General features: G+C 44.7%; 7 protein-coding genes and 1 long non-coding RNA gene across 9 annotated transcripts; 4 read left to right on the top strand and 4 right to left on the bottom strand.

The window, feature by feature from the left end:
• The first annotated feature begins 113 nt into the window (after positions 1-113).
• Positions 114-1,456, top strand: Neos (nuclear receptor coactivator protein neosin). The gene is made up of 2 exons (XM_001353425.4): positions 114-619; positions 684-1,456. The coding sequence occupies exons 1-2, from the start codon at positions 195-197 to the stop codon at positions 1,381-1,383; spliced, it is 1,125 nt and encodes a 374-aa protein (XP_001353461.3). The 5' UTR covers positions 114-194; the 3' UTR covers positions 1,384-1,456.
• Positions 1,375-2,282, bottom strand: mRpL50 (mitochondrial ribosomal protein L50). The gene is made up of 3 exons (XM_001353424.3): positions 2,125-2,282; positions 1,953-2,062; positions 1,375-1,898 (listed from the first exon to the last, which is right to left on the bottom strand). Exons 1-3 carry the CDS (start codon positions 2,152-2,154, stop codon positions 1,463-1,465), a joined length of 576 nt encoding a protein of 191 aa, XP_001353460.1. The 5' UTR covers positions 2,155-2,282; the 3' UTR covers positions 1,375-1,462.
• A 705-nt stretch (positions 2,283-2,987) lies between these two features.
• RpL18 (ribosomal protein L18) lies at positions 2,988-3,987 on the top strand. Its single transcript, XM_001353423.4, has 3 exons — positions 2,988-3,079; positions 3,223-3,309; positions 3,378-3,987. Exons 1-3 carry the CDS (start codon positions 3,077-3,079, stop codon positions 3,852-3,854), a joined length of 567 nt encoding a protein of 188 aa, XP_001353459.4. The 5' UTR covers positions 2,988-3,076; the 3' UTR covers positions 3,855-3,987.
• LOC4813717 (folliculin-like) lies at positions 3,931-5,692 on the bottom strand. The gene is made up of 3 exons (XM_033382646.1): positions 4,386-5,692; positions 4,212-4,314; positions 3,931-4,147 (listed from the first exon to the last, which is right to left on the bottom strand). The coding sequence occupies exons 1-3, from the start codon at positions 5,566-5,568 to the stop codon at positions 4,027-4,029; spliced, it is 1,407 nt and encodes a 468-aa protein (XP_033238537.1). The 5' UTR covers positions 5,569-5,692; the 3' UTR covers positions 3,931-4,026.
• A 105-nt stretch (positions 5,693-5,797) lies between these two features.
• Positions 5,798-7,135, top strand: LOC117184532 (uncharacterized). The gene is made up of 2 exons (XR_004469929.1): positions 5,798-6,409; positions 6,953-7,135. It is a non-coding gene; the product is annotated as an uncharacterized lncRNA (long non-coding RNA).
• A 7-nt stretch (positions 7,136-7,142) lies between these two features.
• Positions 7,143-8,808, bottom strand: LOC117184393 (folliculin-like; the record flags this gene model as incomplete). The annotated part of the gene is made up of 3 exons (XM_033381490.1): positions 7,487-8,808; positions 7,313-7,415; positions 7,143-7,248 (listed from the first exon to the last, which is right to left on the bottom strand). Coding segments are annotated over exons 1-3 (1,392 nt in total), but the record flags the coding sequence as incomplete, so codon positions are not given.
• A 1,949-nt stretch (positions 8,809-10,757) lies between these two features.
• On the top strand, positions 10,758-11,977 carry LOC4813871 (uncharacterized). 2 transcript variants are annotated; one of them, XM_001353421.4, is made up of 3 exons: positions 10,758-11,077; positions 11,231-11,695; positions 11,756-11,977. In XM_001353421.4, the coding sequence occupies exons 2-3, from the start codon at positions 11,250-11,252 to the stop codon at positions 11,895-11,897; spliced, it is 588 nt and encodes a 195-aa protein (XP_001353457.3). In that variant the 5' UTR covers positions 10,758-11,077; positions 11,231-11,249; the 3' UTR covers positions 11,898-11,977. The 2 variants fall into 2 exon arrangements, with proteins under 2 accessions (XP_001353457.3, XP_033238538.1); XM_033382647.1 differs by lacking the exon at positions 10,758-11,077 and having other exon boundaries at positions 11,091-11,695.
• A 1,202-nt stretch (positions 11,978-13,179) lies between these two features.
• LOC4812810 (uncharacterized) lies at positions 13,180-14,423 on the bottom strand. Its single transcript, XM_001353420.4, has 2 exons — positions 13,665-14,423; positions 13,180-13,609 (listed from the first exon to the last, which is right to left on the bottom strand). The coding sequence occupies exons 1-2, from the start codon at positions 14,195-14,197 to the stop codon at positions 13,468-13,470; spliced, it is 675 nt and encodes a 224-aa protein (XP_001353456.2). The 5' UTR covers positions 14,198-14,423; the 3' UTR covers positions 13,180-13,467.
• Positions 14,424-26,591: the final 12,168 nt, after the last annotated feature.

The raw sequence follows: 26,591 nt of genomic DNA, 5'->3' as shown, positions 1-26,591 counted from the left end.
AGCTGGATATTTTTAAAGGAATTTGTTTGAATTAAAGCTAAGCTATTTTTTAGTGTTGTTTGGTTTCACATGACAGCTATTTTTTTTATAAAAAGTTGTCTTTATCGAAATAACGTCGCTCATCTCTAGTAAATAGTTTCGTTCTCACAGCTGGCTGGTCCTAGAGATTTTTTTTGTTAGCGAAGGAAATTAAAATGACTGAAGCCGATAATTATAATATAATAACAGATCAAGCGTTAGTGAAAAATCGTATATTTGTAGGTAATCTTCCAGTGTGCACACGCGAGGAGCTGGCCAGTATTTTCCTTCCGTATGGCGAAGTCCTGGGATCGGTGGTGCAGAAAAATTATGGATTCGTGCAGTTGGAATCAGAGGAGGTGGCCAATAAATGTGCCATGTCCCTAAACAAATCTACATTCAAGACAAAAATATTGAGAGTACGTAATGCAAACAACAGAGCCGCAAAGGGGACAAATGCAAACGGGAATGCAAAGAACCTCCAGATGCCCCAGGTTCCTGTGACAGTTCAAGGAGGCATTGTGATGTCGGCAGCGGCCGCAGCAGCCGGAGAGCCAGTCATCAATGATTGCGAAATCATAGTAGTAAATAGAGATAATACGTGAGTTGGCATTCACTTAGCTCAGAACCAAGAAACAATTAATTGAATCTTATAACTTATGCAGAAAATATGCGGAATATATTGAGCACCGGCTGAGGAATATAGGCATGCGAGTGGATGTTCTGTTTCCCAATGAGGATGTCATGTTAGGCAAGGTGTTGGCCAACATTTCTTCGCGCGGCTGCCTTTACGCCGTGCTCGTCACGCCCCAGCACGAATCTCTCAGCAGCATTACAGTTAACATATTGTATGGAGTCCCTGCCGAGCATCGCAACATGCCGCTTGAGGATGCCGTAAATCTAATCGCCACAGACTTTAGGCTGAAGGGACAGCGTGAAGCCGTGAACAACTCCGCCGGGCCAGCTTCGATGCCTCAACCCCAAAGACGACATCCTGACCAGATGCAGCAACTGATCGACATGCTTGCAGACAATCGACCGATGACGGCCTTGCAATATGAATGCATAATCAAATATCTGCAAGGGGAGCGAGAGGATCAGCTGAAGAGAGAGGTGGGCGAGGCCAACGCCGCTGCTAAGCTTCTGGATCCTGATCCAGAAATCGAGCTGCAGAAGAAAATTCTTAGTATTATGAACAAACCTGCGGTGACCGAAACGGGCATAGAGCTAATGTATCCAAACCTGGAGGCGGTCAGGGACGACAAACGGCTCATGGAGCTACTGCGGGATGAGCGTGTAATCGCAGCAATGGAGACTATTTTCAACAGTGATACCTTATTTGACGCTGTAGCCGAGTTATTATAGATTCTCAAACTTTATTATTATATACTTTATTATACACTAATAAAATATACGCGAACTAACGAGCTCTAAAAAATATCTTCTAAGGCCAAGACCGCTTGGCTTCATGCCCTTCGTACTTGCCACGGTATTTCAGACCCGTCACCAGAGTGGAGCTCTTCGGGAACGCTGTCTTTCCATTAAATTTGGTATCCGTCTCGGGGTTGAAACGCAAATATTCGTACTGTATGTGCAAATTCTCAGGAAGATCTGTGCGCCTAAGAGCATCCAAAGGCGCAGTCGTGTCGACAGGAGTCTCGTAAAATGCTATCACATCGGCAACGGTGCAGATTTCATGGACCTGGGAGTTTGGAACTCCGTGCTGCAGTTCCTGAAAGCATGCGGATAGAAATTGAAACTTCTCGGAGAGATTGTCCAGCTTTCGATTGTCACTGGTCAACTGCAGCGAGCTGGCCACGGAGCGTACACGATCCGCTGCATTGCTGGGGGGAGCATAGGGCTTGTGAGGCCGCAGAAACCTATGATGGAATAATAACTGTGAAAAAAATACATAACATATCGAAAATATTTACCCCTTTGCGGCAATTGATTCTCCAACAGCAGCAAGCGTCTTGCTTTTTATGGGCGCCGATTTTTTCACGTTGGCCGCCGTGGCGAAACATTTATGCAGATTCCCCACAAGCTAAGAAACACGATGTGTTTAAAGTTTAATAAATTAATTCATAAATTTATTCTTGTACTCACATTTTGGCTTTTACGTAAATTCGCTGCCATTTTCCGTATGATAATGGTATTTTTGTTGGGCCTATTAAGGTAGTTTTTGGATGATGGTATTTATTTACTCTAATTGTATTTTTTGTGTTTTTATGTAACAAAATTTATTAACAATTATATTATGCGTAACGATATATTCTATATTGTATTTTATTCAATATTTAAAATTCTAAGATAATTTGGTATTAACATTATGAAGGATTTGTGCTGGTCACACTAAAAAAATTCGACAAACTGGTATTTTGGACAGAACGCACTAGTGCCAGAGGATGCGCACCAGTTCTAAATCATCTATATTTACATTAGGATTGGAACGATTGATAAACATATAAATATACAAAAAATAACTACATAAAAGAATAATAGCAAAAACTAAGATCAAGAAAAGAAATGCCGTTTAATACCAGAACGGCAACTAATAGTATTTCGCTGGTGCATTCAAATCTGAGGGATAGGAAAATTCAGTAATGAAGACAAATTTAATCTTATTAAAGCCGTCGAATTAAGGACGAATACAAGCATGCTGCTTTCAAAAAAAATTAAATTTGTAAATAAACACAAAAAGTCTGACCCCTGGTCACACTATATAAGGGAGGAAAATGGAAACTCTAATTTTGAAGCATTTTCTAGCAGCATGGATAGCTTAATCGATAGATCTGCGCCTTATTTAGTCCCTTCGGTTACACTGCTTCAGGGTGACTTCTTACGGTATTTTTTATACTTTTCGATATTTTTTAGGTCGAAGTCGAGCCAACGGTATATTTAAGGTATGTCGGTATTTTTGGTATATTAACCAGTATTTCATCGGTATATTTATGGTATATTTTAAAAATAAGACGGTCTGTTTTGGTATATTTCCGAGGGCCAGACAGTATCAGCGGTCACACTTACTGCATCCACTCTTTCTTTTTCCGGTCGCGAAATGGTAAGGACGCAGTAAACTGTAAACCGTAAACTGAAATTAAATTTATAAACATCTGAAAAGTGGTTGCAAGTTATTGCTTGTAAACTGGAATATGTGATGAAGGAACACATGCACAACAGTTGATAATAATATTTTCCTTCCAGGGTATTGATATCAACCACAAATACGATCGCAAGGTTCGCAGAACCGAGCCGAAATCTCAGGATGTTTACCTGCGTTTGCTCGTCAAGGTAAGATTATTTTCTGGCTGGAATTCAATAAGGAAGAGTCGCTAATTTATATTTCTATCATTCCCCAGCTGTACCGCTTCCTCCAGCGCCGTACGAACAAGAAGTTCAACCGCATCATCCTGAAGCGTTTGTTTATGAGCAAGATCAATCGGCCACCACTATCTCTGCAGCGCATCGCACGTTTCTTCAAGGCTGCCAACCAGCCCGAATCTACCGTTGTGGTTGTCGGCACAGTCACCGATGATGCCCGTCTGTTGGTGGTTCCTAAGCTGACCCTGTGCGCCCTGCACGTTACCCAGACGGCTAGGGAGCGCATCCTGAAGGCTGGCGGCGAGGTCCTGACCTTCGACCAGTTGGCCCTGAAGTCGCCTACCGGCAAGAACACCTTGCTGCTGCAGGGCAAGCGCACTGCTCGCACCGCCTGCAAGCACTTCGGCAAGGCTCCTGGTGTGCCCCACTCGCATACACGCCCCTATGTCCGCTCCAAGGGACGCAAGTTCGAGCGTGCTCGTGGTCGTCGCTCCAGCTGCGGTTACAAGAAGTAAGCAACTACATCGTGGACTTGGACCGTCGACGGCCGTCGTCACTTTTTGGTAAAGATATTGATTTGTCAGTTCGGAGGAAACTAGCCGTCGCACTCGTTGCGGCAATAAAGAATTTTTATTCCAAAAAGTGAAACTAATATTCTCAAGCTATGTACAAGTAATAGTCCTGCTCCTAGTGCAAGTGAGTGCTCCAATAGTTTATCAGTGGCTGGTCCTGCGGTTGGACACCCAACACCTTCTTCAGTTTGGCCTGCACACTGGTGGACTTGGCGTGATTCAGGCAGGTTGCTTTGCTGCAACAGGAAAATAGGAGCAATGTAAGCATTAGATACGGTTGCGTATGTACTTAAAACTCACTTTTTCCACTCCTCGATGAGAACCTTTGTCTGTTTGTTGAGCACCAGCTCTGTGAAGATCTTCTCCTCCACCGCCTTCAGCAGCTTAACCATGAGATCTGGCACTGCGGGGAAATATACATAGATACATATACGATAAAGCTACCTTGAACTGAAATCATGCCGTAGTGCTTACGTTTTCTGGGCAACTCTCCCGGCCACTTGACGGAAACTTCGTGTCCGTTCACATGTTTGTCCAGAAAATCAATGCGAAACACAGAAGCGCTGGCTATGGGCACGGCAATGTCGTTGGACACCGATATAATCTTGTACTCGGAGCTGATTGAGTGCTGGTGCTGGGCATCGATGCGCATAAGATTATGCATGGGCTCTGGGAGGAGCTTCTTCAAGCACACCATAAAGCGGAAGGTGCGCTCGGGTGCGCCGCGGACTATGATTTTCACGCCCGTCAGAGCGCAGTAGCAAACTGTCGCGAACTCTTCCTTGCGGACCACGTTCTTGATGTGGCGCAGCGAGAAAAATTCCTCCTGGTCGGGGTCGTCAATGCTCTCCTCGTATTTCTGTATCATGGGCAGGGTGGAGCTGTTATAGGTGAGGCGCTGGGCGGGCGGGCGACCGCTGCTTTGATGTGGCAGCCAAGGCAGATTTCCGAAAGTTACGTGCTCGGTGAGGAAGCGCGAGCCGGCCAGCAGGAGCCAGGAAAAGTGTGAATGCAGCTGAGCAAATATGTTCTCCTCGCCCGTTAACTCCAGCAGGGAGCGCGAAGAATGCATCAGAAACGGTGCTCCAGAAAGACGTCTCTGTCGCTCGCTCTGACGTCGCTCCTCGGTCTCCTTGGTTTTGTTTGCTCCCGCCTGCAGCTCGGACGAAACCTTCTTGAGGTGCTCGGCCAGAAACGGCTTCGTGTTCAGCAGAAAGTACTTGTCCTTCATCAGGACTATAATCGAGTAGAGCTGGAAGTATCCCCGTGCTTGCAGATCGCTCACACGGAACTTGTGGCTGAGGATGTGGCCTCGCGTCGAGTCACCAAAGAACACAAACTCTCCATCCTTGTTTGAGTCTATCCCATTGCTGAGGCTCAGCACTGCTGCCTGCTTCACCATGGTGGCCACTTCAGTCAGGACGGCCACCCTTGTGCTCACAAAAGTGGCTCCGCTCTCCGTGTCCTTACTGTATATCCCACTGTTGTTACGTCCCATGGAGTAATTGCAGGCGGAGCATGTCTTCTGCGATTGCTGTTGTTGATGCTGCTCGAGTGGCAGGTCCTCAATCTTGGTATCCCGCAGCGTCTGGGTGCAGAAAATGGCGCAGGGGCCGTGTGCCTCGCAGAAGTGGCAGAGCGCAATCACGGCGTTCATCGAAACCCGTAAATACTAGCTATTTTTTGATAAATAATACTATTTTGCTCTTGTTGTTTACCCGAGTCATATGATCTTGAACGATATTTGTATTTTTGATACGATAAGATCGGTTATATCAGACATCGATAGTTTGTATACAGTGGAAAGGAACTAGTTCAATGTGGTAGCTCTCATGGTGTTGTGACATTAGACTTTACTGCGAGAGAGAGACAGCATGAGAGACCAAATGTAAAATTAGTGTTCATAGCCGACTCCGGCTATCAATGGAAAATTATATTTTCAACACACATACCCACCCAGCCAGCAAAAATGGATAACAAGAGGAAGCAAGGAAATAAACCTGAAAGGACTAGATAAATCAATGTTTATTTTTTAAAGTTTTAAGTTTTTTAACGTCTACTGACGGACACGAAGTGAATGAAAATGTTTAAGCAAAACAACACAATTATTTAATTTGTTCTGCTACATCGCAACTACACGGATGTAGTTGTCAACAGAATTTTGACAAACTTAATTATTTTCTACGTTATTTTTACACGTATTTTACATTAAATTATTTTTTACTCAAGTAAATAATAATAAATAATAGGCTATTTACACTGGGGCTGCTTCATTCTTTTTCCCTTTACGTGCCGGACACGTTTTTTTTTTTGGATATCCAGTGATCGAAAAGTTTAGATATATATTTGTTTATTGGTGGATGTGTGTAAAACTCTGAAGAAAACGTTTCCGAACATAAAGTGTGTATATTCTTGATCAGCATCAAAATCTGATTCATCCACAATTTTGAAGACACCAGAAAACGCAGCATCATAGAAATCGAAATCGCCGAATCTGGGTTAGATCATATATGTAATTACTTTACCCAGAATGAAGAAAGCCATCCCCTTCCACACACCTACTCATTCTCTCTCTCTCTACCTCGTGCAGCGTGCGTGCTCTGGCATAGGAGAGCGAGATAGAACGACCGGTGTTGGTGTGAGAAGAAAGGAGAGAGAAGCAGATGTAAAACATATTGGAAACAGATTTTATATTATATAATTCTGATCAAATAGGTCATTGAGTGGAAAAAAGATAATCTAAGTGCAAGATTTAACATTATAACATAGCCAGCGGTCGTGGTTTCCCTCTTTCCCTTTATGGTTTTCCAAGTTCTCTCTGCGTTGACTGTCCCACCAAAATACCTTCCTTCCCGCATTAACCCAAAGACAAAGGCAAAAGCAGAGAGAGAGGGCATGCTGCAGTCTTGGGTTCCGATACCAATAATAATAATAATAATAATAATAATAATAATAATAATAAAAATAACAATAATACTAATAATACTAATAACAATAATATAATAAGTAATATATTTTACGACACGTTTTCTTTAATCTAGGAGAAAATAATCTAACAGAATATGCCCCTATGAGAACTAATTTGAAGGAAAGAAGAGGGAATGATAGCCGCCATAGCTCACAAGGAGTTCGTAAAAGTTGAGGACCACATTATTGACGGACTGGACCAAATAGTGTGGATGAGAGAGTTTGTCAGGTTGGGATTGCTGAAAGCACGAAAGAAATGATTGAGTATCCACTCCGGTATGGTGGCTGGTCCTGCGGTTGGACACCCAACACCTTCTTCAGTTTGGCCTGCACACTGGTGGACTTGGCGTGATTCAGGCAGGTTGCTTTGCTGCAACAGGAAAATAGGAGCAATGTAAGCATTAGATACGGTTGCGTATGTACTTAAAACTCACTTTTTCCACTCCTCGATGAGAACCTTTGTCTGTTTGTTGAGCACCAGCTCTGTGAAGATCTTCTCCTCCACCGCCTTCAGCAGCTTAACCATGAGATCTGGCACTGCGGGGAAATATACATAGATACATATACGATAAAGCTACCTTGAACTGAAATCATGCCGTAGTGCTTACGTTTTCTGGGCAACTCTCCCGGCCACTTGACGGAAACTTCGTGTCCGTTCACATGTTTGTCCAGAAAATCAATGCGAAACACAGAAGCGCTGGCTATGGGCACGGCAATGTCGTTGGACACCGATATAATCTTGTACTCGGAGCTGATTGAGTGCTGGTGCTGGGCATCGATGCGCATAAGATTATGCATGGGCTCTGGGAGGAGCTTCTTCAAGCACACCATAAAGCGGAAGGTGCGCTCGGGTGCGCCGCGGACTATGATTTTCACGCCCGTCAGAGCGCAGTAGCAAACTGTCGCGAACTCTTCCTTGCGGACCACGTTCTTGATGTGGCGCAGCGAGAAAAATTCCTCCTGGTCGGGGTCGTCAATGCTCTCCTCGTATTTCTGTATCATGGGCAGGGTGGAGCTGTTATAGGTGAGGCGCTGGGCGGGCGGGCGACCGCTGCTTTGATGTGGCAGCCAAGGCAGATTTCCGAAAGTTACGTGCTCGGTGAGGAAGCGCGAGCCGGCCAGCAGGAGCCAGGAAAAGTGTGAATGCAGCTGAGCAAATATGTTCTCCTCGCCCGTTAACTCCAGCAGGGAGCGCGAAGAATGCATCAGAAACGGTGCTCCAGAAAGACGTCTCTGTCGCTCGCTCTGACGTCGCTCCTCGGTCTCCTTGGTTTTGTTTGCTCCCGCCTGCAGCTCGGACGAAACCTTCTTGAGGTGCTCGGCCAGAAACGGCTTCGTGTTCAGCAGAAAGTACTTGTCCTTCATCAGGACTATAATCGAGTAGAGCTGGAAGTATCCCCGTGCTTGCAGATCGCTCACACGGAACTTGTGGCTGAGGATGTGGCCTCGCGTCGAGTCACCAAAGAACACAAACTCTCCATCCTTGTTTGAGTCTATCCCATTGCTGAGGCTCAGCACTGCTGCCTGCTTCACCATGGTGGCCACTTCAGTCAGGACGGCCACCCTTGTGCTCACAAAAGTGGCTCCGCTCTCCGTGTCCTTACTGTATATCCCACTGTTGTTACGTCCCATGGAGTAATTGCAGGCGGAGCATGTCTTCTGCGATTGCTGTTGTTGATGCTGCTCGAGTGGCAGGTCCTCAATCTTGGTATCCCGCAGCGTCTGGGTGCAGAAAATGGCGCAGGGGCCGTGTGCCTCGCAGAAGTGGCAGAGCGCAATCACGGCGTTCATCGAAACCCGTAAATACTAGCTATTTTTTGATAAATAATACTATTTTGCTCTTGTTGTTTACCCGAGTCATATGATCTTGAACGATATTTGTATTTTTGATACGATAAGATCGGTTATATCAGACATCGATAGTTTGTATACAGTGGAAAGGAACTAGTTCAATGTGGTAGCTCTCATGGTGTTGTGACATTAGACTTTACTGCGAGAGAGAGACAGCATGAGAGACCAAATGTAAAATTAGTGTTCATAGCCGACTCCGGCTATCAATGGAAAATTATATTTTCAACACACATACCCACCCAGCCAGCAAAAATGGATAACAAGAGGAAGCAAGGAAATAAACCTGAAAGGACTAGATAAATCAATGTTTATTTTTTAAAGTTTTAAGTTTTTTAACGTCTACTGACGGACACGAAGTGAATGAAAATGTTTAAGCAAAACAACACAATTATTTAATTTGTTCTGCTACATCGCAACTACACGGATGTAGTTGTCAACAGAATTTTGACAAACTTAATTATTTTCTACGTTATTTTTACACGTATTTTACATTAAATTATTTTTTACTCAAGTAAATAATAATAAATAATAGGCTATTTACACTGGGGCTGCTTCATTCTTTTTCCCTTTACGTGCCGGACACGTTTTTTTTTTTTGGATATCCAGTGATCGAAAAGTTTAGATATATATTTGTTTATTGGTGGATGTGTGTAAAACTCTGAAGAAAACGTTTCCGAACATAAAGTGTGTATATTCTTGATCAGCATCAAAATCTGATTCATCCACAATTTTGAAGACACCAGAAAACGCAGCATCATAGAAATCGAAATCGCCGAATCTGGGTTAGATCATATATGTAATTACTTTACCCAGAATGAAGAAAGCCATCCCCTTCCACACACCTACTCATTCTCTCTCTCTCTACCTCGTGCAGCGTGCGTGCTCTGGCATAGGAGAGCGAGATAGAACGACCGGTGTTGGTGTGAGAAGAAAGGAGAGAGAAGCAGATGTAAAACATATTGGAAACAGATTTTATATTATATAATTCTGATCAAATAGGTCATTGAGTGGAAAAAAGATAATCTAAGTGCAAGATTTAACATTATAACATAGCCAGCGGTCGTGGTTTCCCTCTTTCCCTTTATGGTTTTCCAAGTTCTCTCTGCGTTGACTGTCCCACCAAAATACCTTCCTTCCCGCATTAACCCAAAGACAAAGGCAAAAGCAGAGAGAGAGGGCATGCTGCAGTCTTGGGTTCCGATACCAATAATAATAATAATAATAATAATAATAATAATAATAATAATAAAAATAACAATAATACTAATAATACTAATAACAATAATATAATAAGTAATATATTTTACGACACGTTTTCTTTAATCTAGGAGAAAATAATCTAACAGAATATGCCCCTATGAGAACTAATTTGAAGGAAAGAAGAGGGAATGATAGCCGCCATAGCTCACAAGGAGTTCGTAAAAGTTGAGGACCACATTATTGACGGACTGGACCAAATAGTGTGGATGAGAGAGTTTGTCAGGTTGGGATTGCTGAAAGCACGAAAGAAATGATTGAGTATCCACTCCGGTATCCACTTACATGGTGACCACACCTGGCCGTAAGTCCTGCGAAGGTCATGATAAATCGTACCACAAGCACGATAGTCGTGATCCGGAGGCATCCACCAGTTCCTTCACGCCCTTTAGATCACCGTAGAAGAGAAGAGAACTGAACGTACCAGAAAAGTAGCTGCATGTTACTTCAGTCGGCATTCAATCATAGCACCTCACAGATGAGGATTCGAGCATTGGGAAGTACAACATCATTGTACAATTGCATACAATCAAATATTTTTGTGAGATCATATTGTGTGTGTTACACATGCCATTTTGCAATTGTTCGGCACATGCCGAACGTCAGATCCGAGAATCTGGGAACGCACGCAGGAAATTCTGTTGGTACGTCTTTGTATGTCTTTGTATAAACTGACGGATCAATGTATATACTGTATGGTTAGGGTCCCTGCTCAACTGGAATGGCAAGCTGACGCGTATAATTCTCTCGCTCTCACTGCATGCTTTTCCCATAAGGCTTTCTCTGTTTTACATTTAGTCTGATAGCAAAGTATCTAACGTCATAGCACCATTTGCATTTGAAATGGAAGGTGAACCAAGTTCCGAACTGGTTCAACGTGCTGTGTTACAAATCGCACGCTTTTGACCGCGAAACTTGAAATCTCATATAAGAAGCTTGAACTAAATAAAAGTTAAGTTTACATAAATAATTTCCAGATAATATTACAAAGTTAATTTCTCAATTCACTTGCATGTGGGTGCTGGGAGTGGCTCAGCCCAATCTTCTGGACGTCTTTATAACCCAATTCTTGCTCCGTGCTAAGTGGACGGGTAAATATTTATTGAAATTGATATAGCGGCCAGCGCTGAATAGCATTCCCAAGTGGGATTCATTCTTGAAGAGTGTTGTGCCTGCATCGGTCGTCGGTTAATGATGAAAATGTTTTGGATGCTTCTTTATGGCTGCTTTCTTCCCCTGGCTAGCGCCGCCTATGAGATTGTGATGCCTACGGCCACCCACAATCTCACGGACTACCTGCATACCCGGCAGAAACGTCATCAGCTGATATACAGGAACGGCGGAACAATACGGCTGGTAGTCGGACCCGTGATGCCCACCCAACTGGAGGATGCGGTTTCCTGGCGTGGTTTGCTCTACTTCTGGACACTCCACTTTGGTGGATACACGTTGCCCTCAGAACCGCTCTATCCCTGGGATAAATGGGAGACGATCTATGCGCGATCGCTGCAGGAGCAGGTCCGACGGTTGGATGCCTCGCACGAGGACGATACCCGACTGTTTGTATACGAAATCTTGGAGAAGTACATGGACCAGGCAAGTGGTTCGGTGGGTCTGGGCCGTCAGTGCTTGTTGCGCGGCATCTGCGAGAATGCCCAGATACATCAACACTTGGGAATCGTGGCAGAGCTCCTGAACATCTTGCTTACGTAAGTAAACCATACATAATTTTTCCAACACAATTCCAAACTGTTCATCGACTCTTGCAGACCGGGAAAGGCGCGCTTAGATCTTTCCTATAGGGAGGCATATGCGGCGGGGCTAGCCGGCAGCCACTGCTTGGAGCAGTTCGAGGAGTGTCCGAGAGGAAAAAGTGTCTTGGATGCTTTCGCAGTGGATTTGGAGGACTGAAGGCGATAGGAGCTTTGCGGGCAGAGCTAAACGTATGCTTTACAGAGTCTTGATTAGACTTCTTATTAGGTTTAAAACATAACGTACAATAAAGGGTAGATGAATCCTGATCAAAGGCTTCCGTAATAATGTCTCTTAACAAATGAAAGGATAAGCTTAAAATTCTCCCAAGAATGCACCGTCAGACCACACACATTATCAGCAATCTCGATTACATCTCCGCTGCCACTATGCAACGATAAATTTCTAACGGTAATTGCAAATGGTTTCAGCCACGCCTACCTCACGCAGAACAAGTATAGTATGTATCTTCTTGAAAGGAGAGTCAAAACCTGACCCTGCGCACCCCTTCTCCGCCACCCGTTCAAAAATCGCTTAACATTAATGGCTTGTGGCGGCGGCTGCTGCTCCAGCTTTAGCTTCGGGCTGCAGCGAAAGCCAACTCACGACCGCCATTTTGTCAACAATGGCGTCAATTAAATGGAAAATGCAACCACCATGCAGCAGCAGCAGCAACAGCAACAGCAACAGCAAGAACGACGAGGACGGGGACGAAAGACAATAAATGCGTCTTAAGTGGCACATTAGGCTTGCAGACGCTGACAGCAGTCTCCTCCATACAGGGTGTGGCAGCTTTGATATTTGCATGTGTGTAGCAAAAGGTATTAATAAAAAAAGAGGTCTTCCTAGAAAGCGTTCTCAACATATAAGTATACATATGTACATATTTCCAAAGTGGCAACGAATTGATGTCACTCGGAAAATGGAGGCTACCTTCCGTGTGCGTGCATCACCCTGTTGGCGCTCTACTGCTCTCTCGCTTTCTCGTTGTCTCCACATCAGCATTTGTGTGCACAGCTAATTCAAATGCGATTATGACAACCACCGCGAAGAACAACGTAAGCAGGCGGAGATGGAGCCCCGTTAGAGCAAGGGAGCAAGACAGAGAGAGAGAGAGAGAGAGAGGGAGAGGGAGAGAGCGCTTGGGATAAAGGAACCATGCAAAGTGCAGCTAGCATTGGGAGAGGAGCAGAGCAGAGCAGAGCAAAATGGAGGGCGGTGGTGGTAGGGGGGGAGGCCCCCTCCCTGTTCAACTTTGCGGTGTTTGAACTTGTGATGGTGCATCGCAATAGGTAACTATCTGTGGCTGCCATGTTCATGCGGCGCTCAATATCACGATGCTGAGATGGGAAGTGCATAAGCTGGAAGCTTGTTCTGTAACATCTGTATCCCTGGTCCACTTGGAGTCGTTCAGTAAAACAACCAAGCCACAAACTTTTGAGGGCTGCAATACCTGTCAACCCACAGATGACGCATAAACTGACATCGTACACGCATGGATACACACACCCACACGGATACACACACATTCTCATCCTTGAACCATCCTCTGACAACACAGTTTCCTGCCCTGAAGACATGCATCCGTGCATTTCCGCCCCAAATTATGCAACAAGCACATCCATCCCAATCCGACACAGGACGAGACCCATTAGATATGCACTTTGATTTAGTCGAAAACTTTATTGTGGTTCCATCGGCTACGATCACCAGAAGCATCAGCAGTAAATCAATCATGCTCCACAATCAGTAGTTCGTCCAGGAAATTGTCCCCGCGTGGGCAGGTCCTGTAGAGGCCGAGGCAATCGGCGCCTGCCTTGCCAGCGGCATAGGCATCATGGTAGGATTTATCCAGATCCGCCTTGCCTGGACTAAAGTTGGAGTTCGTTAGAGGCATCAATTCAATGAATCAAATTAAACGTTTACCTCAGGACAATGTTCAAGATTTCGGAGAACACCCCAATGTGGTGGTGGATTTGGGCATTTTCGCATATGGAGCGAAGCAGGCATTGCCTGCCCACGGCCATGTTATCATTCCTCCTGCCCATGTACTCCTCCAGAGCGGTGTAGACCAGCAGTCTGGCATCGTCTGCATACCGGATGTCTCCACTGGCGGCGTGCCTCTCGATGTTCCGCCTCATCTGTGTCAGGGAACGGGCGAAAGTGCCCTCCCACTTGTCCCAGGGCCAGATGGGTGAGGTGGGCAGCGAATAGGTGCCTCCCTGGAGCGTGAAGGACAGTACACAGGAGCGAAATGTGACATGATCCTCCAAGGGTATTGGCAACGATGGCCCGATGCTGAACTTCATCGATCCGCTGTTCTGATAGATCAGCCAGCGTTTCTGTCGGTGTCCCAGGAACTCGGTGACATTACGGGTGGTGGTGATGGTTAGGCCAAAGGCTGGCAGGGCGATCAAGAACAGACCCGTAAGGAGCACAAGCACACCCATTCCGCACATCGTACATGGAAGGGCTTACCAAGACTAAATGCACTCCGGGCACAACTAAGCCGATATCTGGAACCACTCTAAGTGAGCCATCATCATTGCCGTTGAATGACGAGTGGAAATTTCAGTGGCGCAAACATTTGTGCAGGCAATTAGCATTACGAATGTGACAGAAATTGGGATAGTGATTGGGCTTTCGATGGGAATTGGACAGCTATGTATGTATGTATGTAGTTATGACCGGGCGGTTCTTGTTTTCTATTTGCACACGTGAGTTGAAAATTGAGTGAACTACAATGACCGATTTGGGCCCGGGCCAAATGAAGTGACCCGAACAGCCAAGATCAAGATTACGGGTCACAGAAATACAGAGAGAGAGAGAGCCCCACTTATAAGACCATTAGGAAGTGGGTAATACTCACACACAAGGCACACAAAATCCACAAAATAAGGAAGTAAGCACGTTTCAATCGGCATTCCGACTAATAGATACCCACTACGCAGATACATTTATTGTTTTTCTCATTCTTAACGTTATAACTGTCCGATTGTGATGATTGAACTATGTATAGTTGTGCCACACTAGACTTCGATATAATTATAGGTATCATATCTTTTTTGAATTATAAACTATCAGGTAAGTTCAAGAAGGTTTAAGGATACATATATGTGTGTACTTTATACTTGAGAATACCTGTACATAAACAGACTGAAGAAACTAATTCCTTTTGTCTGTTACATACTACATACCCTCTAAGTATTCCACGATTACGGGGTATGAAAATGTTTTGCAAATTATTTAGACAAATAAAGGAAGCCCGTACTGAGGCAAACAGTTTTGGTGCAGATAATATCCTTTTTTGGGTTGCTCTGTGATTTGTCGACGTGGCCGGAAATGAAAAGCAAACAGCAATGCCAGCGGCAACAGCAACAGAAACAGCCACAGCAACAGCGATGCGATGCGGCAGCAGGGAAATAAATTTGCTTAAATAACAGCAGCAACAATTGGAAAATGGCAAACGGCAAAAGGCAGAGTTGCCAACCGCAAAGCCAAAGACGAGGCGACCCAAGACCGTTGTAACGGGAACATACATAGATCGTTGCTTGGGCTCACTCACACACACACACGAAGACACAGGGCCTGACATGGCTGACAAAAGCACAATACCCTCCCCACCTGTCCCTGGACATTTCCGCTGTATGGGGGGAGTTGGACATACCCCAGAAGAAATAAATTCGTGTTGACAATTTGAATGATTTATAGAAAATGCGTGCAGACCAAATTTTCACATGCCCCAGAGGCTGTGGGTGGGGGAGGGGAGAAAGTCGACAGGCGAAAAATAGCCAATGTCTAGGCCACGGCAAAGTACATAGTACTCTTAAATGAATAGATCAACAAACAAACTTTAGATCAGAAAACGTGGGTGCCCTCATTCACACTTGTCGGATGTTTATGGCCATATATATGTATCAAATATATTCATTCTGAATGATTCCACAGTATTTGCCAGTCATAGTCGTTCAATGTGTTTTTCCATTTTTAGATCGAATACCAAACGACCCATCCTTTGTTAAATAGTACATCTAATTGCTAATATGCTAAACAGATGATATAATTATAATTAAAATTTCTTCTTTTTTGGAGAGCAAGAGGCCTCTACAAATCCTAAAAAGTAAAGTTATATGCATATGAAAATTTGCGAGGGTGATTAGAATACATACAACAAATTTGGTGCAAAGTATTTTTATCTGAGACATAGTATTTTTTGAGTACCTGCTTCGTTCAGATGCCTACCGTGCTACATTGGATTCTTCCATGAAAAGACACATTATTCGTCAGAATCCGCCAGATGGTAACACCATAATAGACATATGTTTAGCTGCTTGTTATAGATGTGTATAGCAAATAAAAATAAGCGTTGCCGACCCCATAAAGTATGTACTTCTTAATCAGCATCAATAGACGAGTCCATATAACTATAAGTTGGTGTGAGAAGAGAGAAAATCGAAGAGTAACGGAACAAAATGGAAACAGATAAAATATTATGAAATTCTAGTCTAACATTTGGTGGTTCTATTCTATGAAATCTGAACATCAAACCGTTTTACTGTTCTCTTCTGAATACCAAGTAGCGCTACAAAAATATAAATAATCTGTCTCGAAGTTGTAAGAAAAAAGTATCTTATTTACTGCATTATGTCGCAGTGATTTACTAGTGCATATGAGCACCTTTCTGCTATATTTGGCAGAAGCCCTCTCATACGATGCAACATTGTACTCCCATGGACAGATAGTATACGGATGAACATCCCCTCTTGTTTTTGCTGCTTCCTTAACCATTCCACATTCGTACTTTGCCTCCTTTTGGCCAATTTGGCACAGCCAGAACTTTATTTTTCTTGGCCACAATTAGGAAAAGCGAAGGAAGCAGCAAAAACAATCACTGAAGTGGGAAAGACCACCCCCAAAAACATTTCTCCAAATGTCACAGGGAAACGGAGCAAGCAAAAAGAAATTGTGCCACCCAATGGACTCGTAGATACCTCATCCGACCACCGAAAAAAAACTGCTCCCCGGAGCGAGGTTCTTCTTCTTCAATTTCTCACACAAACTGTATATAATATTTATTATGTTGGCATAATAAATTGCAACATGAGGCAGATTCATTTTCGCACTTGCGGACATTTTTCATTTCGTTGCCGGCCGGGCAGCAGCTGCTCGGACTTGGCGGGGCTGACGGGGTGACAGGGTAGGAAAGGGGGGGGGGGGGGGGGGGGGGGGGGCAAGGGGAAGGCAGGAAGGGTGTGGCGAGAATGTGAAGGACGCGTTGGCGCCACATTCATGTCGCTGCTGCTCGTCGCCTCGTTGCGGTGCTGCTGGGGGACTGATGGACAAAAAGTACTTGTTGCCATTCGCTGGTTTGGTTCATTGCTGAGATATGAACATTGCGGTTTTCTATGGTCTGGAATTCATCGAAATCCATGCATACAACAATTTTTAATTGATTTTTGATAAATACCTTAAGAAAATACTCCCCTTTTTCAGTTCTACTCTAACAATCTAAATTACATTCCACTTGATCTGTTTACAAGGAATCACCTACATTGCTCTATAATCCCCTCACGCCCCCTACATCGCACCCACCCAACACCCAATCTCATCTTTTGTAGTACGAGAGGGAGACAAAACTAATTAGGAAGAGGAGCAGGAAAAGATTGAACGAGAACCAAGCTTTTTGAGTTTTAGTAGTAGTAGAGTAGTCCAAGTCCAAGCAGACTCGAGTCGAGCGGCGATCACTTACTTCTCCCTTATGTATACGAGTATGTATAAATATATATAACGTTTTTGGATGTCTTCTGAGATATTTTTGAATCTGTGACTCCAACAACTTTGGCTCCGCGCTGCACAATTTGTATTTTTCCGATCTTTTTCCTAAAAGAACTGGTTCATTTCTGATTTCTACACAGCTCCATTTCGCATTTCGACTCATGGCCCCATCCTCACAAGATAGCCGGGAGTGTGCACATTTTAAAAGGGAAATTTAATAAACCTTGTCCTATTTCATGCTCATTAGTGTCATGATAAATTGGAGAACCACGCAACCAGACCCGACTCGACCCTACCCGACCCGAGCATACCGGAGACCAGACCAGCGGACGAGCGTACCAGCGTACCAGCGTAGCAGTGGACAAGGGGGCCATTCTCAGGTGAGAGTGGAATGGCAATGGCCCATGTAAATGTGGCCAGGGTAGAGGTCCAGAGGCCAGTGGCGCTTAACTGTTGCATCCTCGGGAACTCGGAAATGGCTATAAATTAGAAAAGTTCGCCTCTGATGCGAACAAGTTGCCTTTGATTTGCCCGATTCCCGTTTCGCTTGCCGTTTTATGGCCGTTTAATGTGCTGACATGTCGACAATTACAAGAGAAAGATTGTTTTCGAGAGGAGAGGGAGATATCGCCAGGGTGTCTGGGTGCCAGGGTGGCGGGGGCTGCCATGTTGGAGGGTGTTGGGTGTTGGGTGGTGATGGGCGCTACAGTTCATAGAGCTCACATAAATTCAGGCAATAATCTCATTGTTTTCACATGCGCTTCATCGCGCGGTTTTTATCACGCATCGGAAAGGCAGAAGTAGAGGCAGAGGCGAGGACCTAGAGCCGAGACACTTTTCCCCTTCTTGTTGGTGTTGCTTTTTGTTGCCAACAAAGTTTTCCCAGACACAATATGTCTGCGGCAGTCGGTTGTCTATATATCTGTCTGTCCGCCTGTCTGTCTGTCTGTCTGTCCATCTGTCACTCTGTTTGTCTGTCTGTCTGTCCAACTGTCCTTTCGGCTTTGCTTGCATCTGCCAACTGATGATGTAGCTACTTTTATGGTTGATGTTATTACTTTTTTGTTCAAGCTCACTACCTCCCTGTCTCTCCCTCTGTCTCTTGCGCGTTTTCCTTTGCCCCTGCGTCTGTCCTTTGGACTGACACTGCGGCATGCAACAGCATAAAAAGTTGAAGACAATCTGGAGGACATGGATGAAGTCAAAACTGCTTTATACCCTAGACAAAATGTCATGATATACATTGGGAATGTGCTCGAGGTTGCGGAATTTGTATCTGCCTAAGAAACCGGATTGCACGTCTAACTTCTAAGAACTAGAGAGAATCTTTAATTATTATAACTTTATCAATTATTACTGGATTTACATCAACTCAGGTTTAAACCATTTGGCAATCATTTATTCGACTTTGGAAGTATAATCTAATATAACCTTTTACCATTTTACCATTCATTATGAGAGTGCATATATATTTAAACCATACAAAAATTGTCCAGAATCCGTGTCTAGTCCTGTTTCATCATATTGCGCATACGCACGTGCATATGTTACTATACACAGATGTCCTTGTGCCAGGATTGCAGGGTATCTGACCCAACTTTCAGTCTATTTTGTTGTTGGTCTGCTCTGCTGGAGCATTGCTTTTTGCCTTTGTGGCTGCTGCTGCTGCTGCTGCACTTCAGACGTCGCCGTGGCCGTGGTTGGCGACGACATTTAAAGCGCCATGAATATGCAAAACTTTTACACTTGCTTTTTATGCGCAAATGTATAAATCGAGGAAAGGAAAAAGTGAGCAGGAAAGGAAAACAACGCGCTTGGCAAAAGGATATTCTCTGCCGGGCTCTCCCCGGACTCACTGCTATTAGTCGCCAACATTGGCAACTTCTGTTACCAGTGGCCGCAGCCGAGCCGCGCCCCTGCCCGCCTCTGCCCGCCCCGACATCGCGTAATAATTCTCCAATAACAACAGAGCCGGAGAGGGAGAGTCGCAAAGTGCGGACGGGGGCCAAACCGTTTGCCGGTTACGTGGGATTGGGTATCCGGCAGAACTCCATTTCAGGCTATAAAATAAACACTCACTCACTTCTGCTTCTTCCGCAGCTCCTTGTCGCGCTATCCGGGTCTCCGTTCCATTCCACTCCGTGCTCCGCACCTCCTTGGCGTTTTTGTCGCGCTCTGCGGTTAAGTTTTCGCTCTTCGTCCTCTCTTTTTTTGCATCTGCGGCTTGGCGAAATTTGTTTGCATTTGCAATGCAGAATTAAATTATTGCTTCCTCAATCCTCCAGTTCTCCAGTCCCCATCCTGAGTTTGGCGACGCATCTGTCTGTTCCTGCTGCCGTTGCGGTTTCTACCGTTGCCGTTGCCGTTGCCGTTGTCGTTGCCGTCCTGCTGTTGCCGTCGTATTCTTGTTGCTGTTGTCGTTGTTTTGCGCACCGCAGCAACATTATCGCGGGGTTTGGCTTGTTATTTGAACGCCGCCCGGAGACGCGAAACTTGTGGCACGACACGATGCACTGCGGTCTGCGGGGCATATTGATTGGTATGCCAGAGTCGCTGAAGTCGTTGTACTATTAGATGTTGTCCCAAGACGCCGTTGATAGTGATCTGGTCTATTAAAAGCTTTAAACTGTGGATTCCCCTGTCGCAATAGAGCTTTATTGGTGTCATTTTGAATAAAGTCTGATTTTCCGAGATGTTCTCAAGCTGAAATTGCCAGATGCAGGTATGACATTTATTTCAAAAATAGTTACAACCTCTTATCCACTATCTTCCACTGCTTGTATCTTCTTAGATGGCTCTGATTTCGCTTCCGGCACATCCGTATGCGAATGACGTTGATTGATTATAAATTGATAAATATACCAAACCATCAGTAAAAATTTATCGTCTCCATACAGTTGTTTTACGAAATTCTAACATATACCAAATTCGTTTTTCAATTCCCTTTCGCATTAATCCACTGAAGTGAGTGTCATAGCACTTTCTTAGGGCCAGGAATTTCTTCCCGGATTTCGGTGTGTTTTGCACCATTTTCTGGCACATCCTGGTCCTGTCGCTGTCCTGTCGCTTACTTGCCGCTTTGCATTCATTTCCAAATATTTTCCGCCGCATTTTCACAAACAATTTTCGCATGCATACTTTGGCAAGCGTCAGAACACAGGGCAAATCTAGCAAAAAGCTAAATCCGGCCCAGACACAGCCTTGTGATTCCTCTCCTCTCTGTTCAACAAGAAGGAGGATACGGCACACAGCAGGCAGCAGGCAGCAGGGCACCCTGTGAAGTGAAGGCAAAGGCAAAGGCAGGTCCCAAGGTTCCCTTAATGCGTTCCCCTAAATTATGCGCGGAACTAAGACAGAAAAAGAGGAAAATAAAACCAGGAGAATGGAGAAGACGAGAACGCAGCAAAGTATCGGGTGAGGTAAAAGCTCGAGTCCTGACTTGGCCTGGGCATGAACTGTGACCCCGGAACAGGGAGCGGAGGTTAAATATGTTTTTTCTTATTTATGTAAATTCGTTTCTCTGTTTTGCCGGCGACCTGGGCTTTGTTGTAAGTCATAATGGCTACACATGACGGTGGCCAAGCGGGGGCAAGGCATGGCCTGCCGGCAGGGGGGTAGGGAAGTTAACCTGTTGGCATCGACTGTTGGCCTCCTCGTCCTTGTTTCGACCCTGTTTATGGGCCAAACTCTCACTCTCCTCTTTCCCCTACTTGCTTTATGCAAATTTCCTAACCGGCCGCATTTTCTTGCCCATTTTTCACAGCATCGCAGCATAAACTCGTAGAACTAGTGGCAGTAGCATCAGCTAGGGCAAAGCTGAAACTTTGCTTGCAGCTCCCTGTCTTTGGTGGCCTGTACGTATACGTATTTTGCTTGCTACATTTTTAATGCCCGACAATAGGCTTGAATAATAAATACATCTCGCTTCCTTTCGACTGGAGGGATACCTTTCGGGGCCACACCACTCACACACACACACACACACACACACACACACACACATTCAATACTTGACACTTTGGGGCAGGCAGAACTTTAATCTCGAAATTTGTTGCCTGGCCGGGCTCCCAGTTTATTAGACTCTATGTCATAATTTATAATGTGCCGCCTACCGGTCCTGCGACTTGGGCCAAGGCCAAAACAATTTGACGTTTTAGAGATCCCCGAGCCCCTCCAGCAGTAGGAGCAGGAGCCACAACCCCCAAGTGGCTGGGCTGGTAATTCGAGGACATGGGCTTAACACGTAAAATAACACCGCTGCCTGCTTCCAGGGCGCATAATCACAAAAAACACTCGAAACATTTTTAATTAAAATTTGTGTTGTGTTTGGGCTACGGCCGCCGCTCTCCTCTCAAGTGTTTTGGCCAACTCAATGGGTTATGCGGTTATAGGGTGTTGCGCAGGTCAGCGAAATCTGGGAGGCACGAGTCCGTACATAATTTCAGCAAAATGAAACAAAATTCAAGTCGGTTGAGTGATTAACCTATTGCCAGATATAACCATGGCCAGAGGAATGGGCTGGGATGGACAAATTGAAGGGTCAGTTGATGGAAAAAACAGGAGGCAAATCTATGAGTCACGAGGGAGGAAGCCATGTTGGAAACGTACTGCTGCCTCCCCCTCGTGCTGTCCCTCCCACACCTGAAACTCGGGCAAGGCGACCAAAGGTAGTAAGCACTATGATCCTTAACTCCTAGGCAGCGATGGCCAAGAATTTCACTGCCATGAAAAAGGGTATCAGAGCGATTGATGCTTGTGTTTATTTTAAATTTCAAACAAAAAATTATACGTTTTATCAACAATTATAAGCTAAAAAGGTGAACAACATAAGGCAGGTCAATGCAAAGATCAGCAAAGGAAAAAGGGGAAGGCCGTCAAAATGTGGAAAATGTTCAACGACTTACTAATTGATCTCCGAAAAGAAATATGATGGTAAAGCCACCAGAAGCCTTCTGAACTACGTAACGAATATTTCTGTGCGTGGCACTGAACCGGATCCGGAAATCCATGTGCTAAGCTGCGACGAGGAACTGGAGGATAACGACGCCGACAACAAACTGAGTCACCAGTTGGGGTACATTTTCATCCTTTTGTTGCTATTGAATATAGGCTTTAGAAGGCGTTTTCGCGTATCCGAAACAGTGAAAAACAGTGTTCGATTTCAACTGCTTTAATAACTATGACTATTGACTATTATTTTGTGGCAGGTCATAATCTAAATTATAATTACGCATCGGAGCCCTTACCTGAGATGCTGGATGCAGCAACGGGTCCTTGGCGCCTGGAGCTCTTGGCGTGTAAGTGTGCAATGCGAATCCACCTTCAACGTAACGAGGCGGGTTATTAGAACTACTACTCCAATTTGTGCACGAAAGGTTTCACCTTGCAGAGGTGTCCCGCCTCCATTTTACCCCATTCCCCCTGCATGTGCGTTGGTTAATTTATTTAAATCTCACTTGTATTCATATTTCACAGGCAACGTTGGGCGCATAATAAGCATTGCCAAGGGCCCTGCCACTAATACGAGAGCTAGTGCAGAATCTCCGACCAACTCTCTCATTTGTGTGTGCGGCATCTCTGGGAGTGTGTGTATCTGTGAGTGGGTGTGTCTGTGAGTGCGTGTGCGTGTGCGAATATTTGAGACATAAATTGAGCAAAATTTCGACACTGCTACCGCTACACGTAGCGTGTTGTGTGCGAGGCTCGAGAAGGGCACAGGCGAGAAGAGAGGGGTCGAAGGGACGGGTGTAAATTTGCAGATAAGTAGCATTAGTCGGGCCTTCCATCGTGCGGAGGTTATTATGTAGTTAACGAGTGTTTATTAGCATTTTAATTACCTCTCCGGCGCGTGAAAGCTGTGCGCATTAGTCAACCTTTAGACGGGAAGCGCTACCCGTACTCGTGCCCGTGCCCGTGCTCGTGCCGGTGGCATCGCCCCAGGGACTCTTGCCCTGGCTAAAACTTTAATTATGTTTTGAAAGTTTAATGAGCCTAACCTACATCGGCTTTGAGCCTGGGAGATCTCCCAAAATACTTTGCTCATTTCGGCAATGGAATAAAATAACTAAAAAATAATCACATCGTAGTGGTTATTCGTTCGATGGAGATTGGCATGCGATTAAAGTCTAGAGGATGCTACGTGAAATAAGAAGAGCAATACTTTTGTTTTCACTTCTGCTTTTCTAAGAAAAACTTTGTAAATTGTACGATAAAGATCCATAGAATTGATCAATCTATTGCTCTTTGCTGTTGGAACTTATTTTTCTGAAAAATTCAGATGGTCCACGCCCTAATAGTTGGGTCCCTCTGTGTCCCAATATCATGTTTCATTTTCCATATGGTTGAATAGCATACAAATATTTGCATTGCGCTAATAAAAGCTGGGAAAAAATTTCAAAAACTAATTGGATATGCAGGAAAAAAAAAACTAGCACTACGCAGGGGCAAGCAAGGTGGGTGTGGCAGCGGGTTGCGTGTGGGGCGTGGATGGTTGCTGGCTTGTTAAAAGTTCATTAAACTCATAGAATGCTTGTAAAGCGAGATGATAAATTAATCTACAGTGGGCAACGGAGCGCGCTATTGAGTGGGCGCAACGAAAGGGACGGAGATACGAAGGGAGCGAGGGTAAGAGCAAGAGAGCCAAGTGGAGGGAGAGAGAAAGAGGAAGAGAGGTAGAGAGAGAAAGAGAGAAAGAGAGAGAGGGCTAACATAAATGACGAGTTTAATTTGTATGCAAACAAGTTGGCGGCGTCGTCGTCTCGACACAAACACGATGCTGGAGCTGATGTTGACGGGCGATGAGGATGATGTTGCAGCTACAGTAATTACACACACATTTAAAGAAGAAGAAGAAGAGCACCCATACACGCACACACATATACACATATACATATATTGTAGGGAACGAGGGGAAGAGAGAGAGAGAGCGGAAGTAAGAGAGAGGCGCTGGCGAGGTAGCCATGATGGTTGCTAACTGTTTCCGCTTGATGCTGAGTGACGTGCGAAGGCCAGGAATGAAGAAGCATTGCAACACAGTCAGAGCAAGGGAAAGAGGAACACAGAAAGAGAAAGATACGGTGGCAGAGAGAGAAAGGGAGGTAGAGATAGAGAAAGGGGTAAAGAGGAAAGAGAAGAAGGGAAGTGAAGTGAAGTGAGAATCATTGTGATGAAATAGTGGATGCATTTGTTCAGGTTGGGGCATGTGCACGGCATTCTTGTGGACCATTTAACTAATGATGATGAAAACCCCAACGAACTATATTATTTGTCCCCTTGCTTTCAGAGGATGAGGATATCTCGACAGCAAAGTGCATTCGAACATGCATACATAAATACGGAATTGAAGGCAGGAAAGCTATATGATGGATCTCAAAGTAAATCCAAATAGTATTAGATTAATGAAAGGAAAAAAACGATTGATTTTTATTGTAGAGCCCTGCCACAGTATTAAAGAAATCACAGCTATACTCATGCGTCTTTCATGCTGTCGATCACCCCGAATCACTAAAATCCAACTGCTAGCACTGCGGATTAACATCAGAAAGTTTCTCTGAAATGTACACGCACATTCGGTTTTTTTTTACTGACACATGCGGCCCAAAACATTCGCTTGGTATATCTGAAATTATTTTTGTTCAATGCAAAGCACGAATGTAATGTAAAGTACACACAAATAAATGTTCTTAGGCACAGGGCAAGGCGAAAGACCAGCAAATTATTGTATTACTTGGTCATTTCTCTACCAGAAAATCAAATACAGAGTGAGCGAGAAGAAAAAACCGAAATGTTCGGAGCTGACACAGTAAAAATGATAAAACCTACTTCGTTTAGTCCTTCCGATGTAATGAATAAGCTGAGACGCTGATTCTAACTGATTCTAACCAACCGAGTCCCACCGAATCGATTCGGGCTCTAATTCATGGTGCGGCACTGTACGGCAGCTGTACGGCTAAAGAAGCGGATAAAAATATGACATGACCAGTGACGCTTTCCAGTTCTATTTAGAATAGTTTTTGCAGTCATATATGTATGCAGAATATGAACGAATGGTATGAAAATGGACTAAATCTCCATTGCAAAATGGTCCTCTAAAAGGACAAAGTGAGCTAAAAGGACTGCCTCAACCTGACCTAACCTAACATAATCTCTATCAATCTGTCTCTCTGCGGCTAGAATTTCCATTAAAATGCTATTTTCTGGGGCGCACTAGGCGTATGAGTTATATTTTTCCTTTTGAGAAAGATTCGAACGACCTCGTAATTAGATTCGTGGCAATAAAATGTCTCGCTTGACTTGCGGCACATAATTATCATAAACTTGAGCAGTTAATTGGCGGAATAATTGGCATTACATTCAGATACACAAAACGGAGGGGATTTTAATGGAAAGCAAAGGAAAGCAGAGGAATGCCAATGACAAAGCGAAAGAACGCAAAGCTGAAGACACAAATCCAATGTGTAACAAAAACTAAAACTATCGGCGTCTTAATTAGCGTGCGTGTTCAATTACAATCAAGAACGCACTGCGCCACTGTCAAGGATTGGAGGAGGCGGGAGGAGGTAGGTGGTAGGTGGTGGCGCTGCTTTCGTCTCGTATTTGTCAGACAAAACACACACACACAGACACACACACGCACAAAGAACAAAGAACAGGTCCCGGGAAGCACGTCTCGCACTCGTCGAAGGACTCTGAACAGACGGAGAACTGTGCGGCATCCGAAGGATAGGATGCCATTCATGAATTTCAAATAATGTCGAACACTTTGACTTTGTCTAGATGCCGTGCAATGGCAGGCAGAGTGGGAGACGGAGGTGGCCAACCCATGTCCCGATGTCCTGACGTCGTGATTCCATTCCATTCCATCCCATCCCATCCGTGATGCCTGGCATGCCAAAATCCAATGAAAGACGTTTAGTTCGCCTCGGTGTCGCAGTCCTGCGACGTCGCAGGAAATTCGCAAAGAAAACAAGCACTGAAATCGCATAACTAACAATGAATTCCTAACTTGAAGCTACTTGAGCAGCCATCCAACATCCAACATCCACCAGGAGATGAGACGAACGTGGTCTAAGTCTCTGT

Source organism: Drosophila pseudoobscura, chromosome X (genome assembly GCF_009870125.1).
Source record: "Drosophila pseudoobscura strain MV-25-SWS-2005 chromosome X, UCI_Dpse_MV25, whole genome shotgun sequence".
In the NCBI taxonomy this organism is placed as follows: Eukaryota; Metazoa; Arthropoda; class Insecta; order Diptera; family Drosophilidae; genus Drosophila; species Drosophila pseudoobscura.
This window is presented reverse-complemented; position numbering and strand designations above follow the sequence as displayed.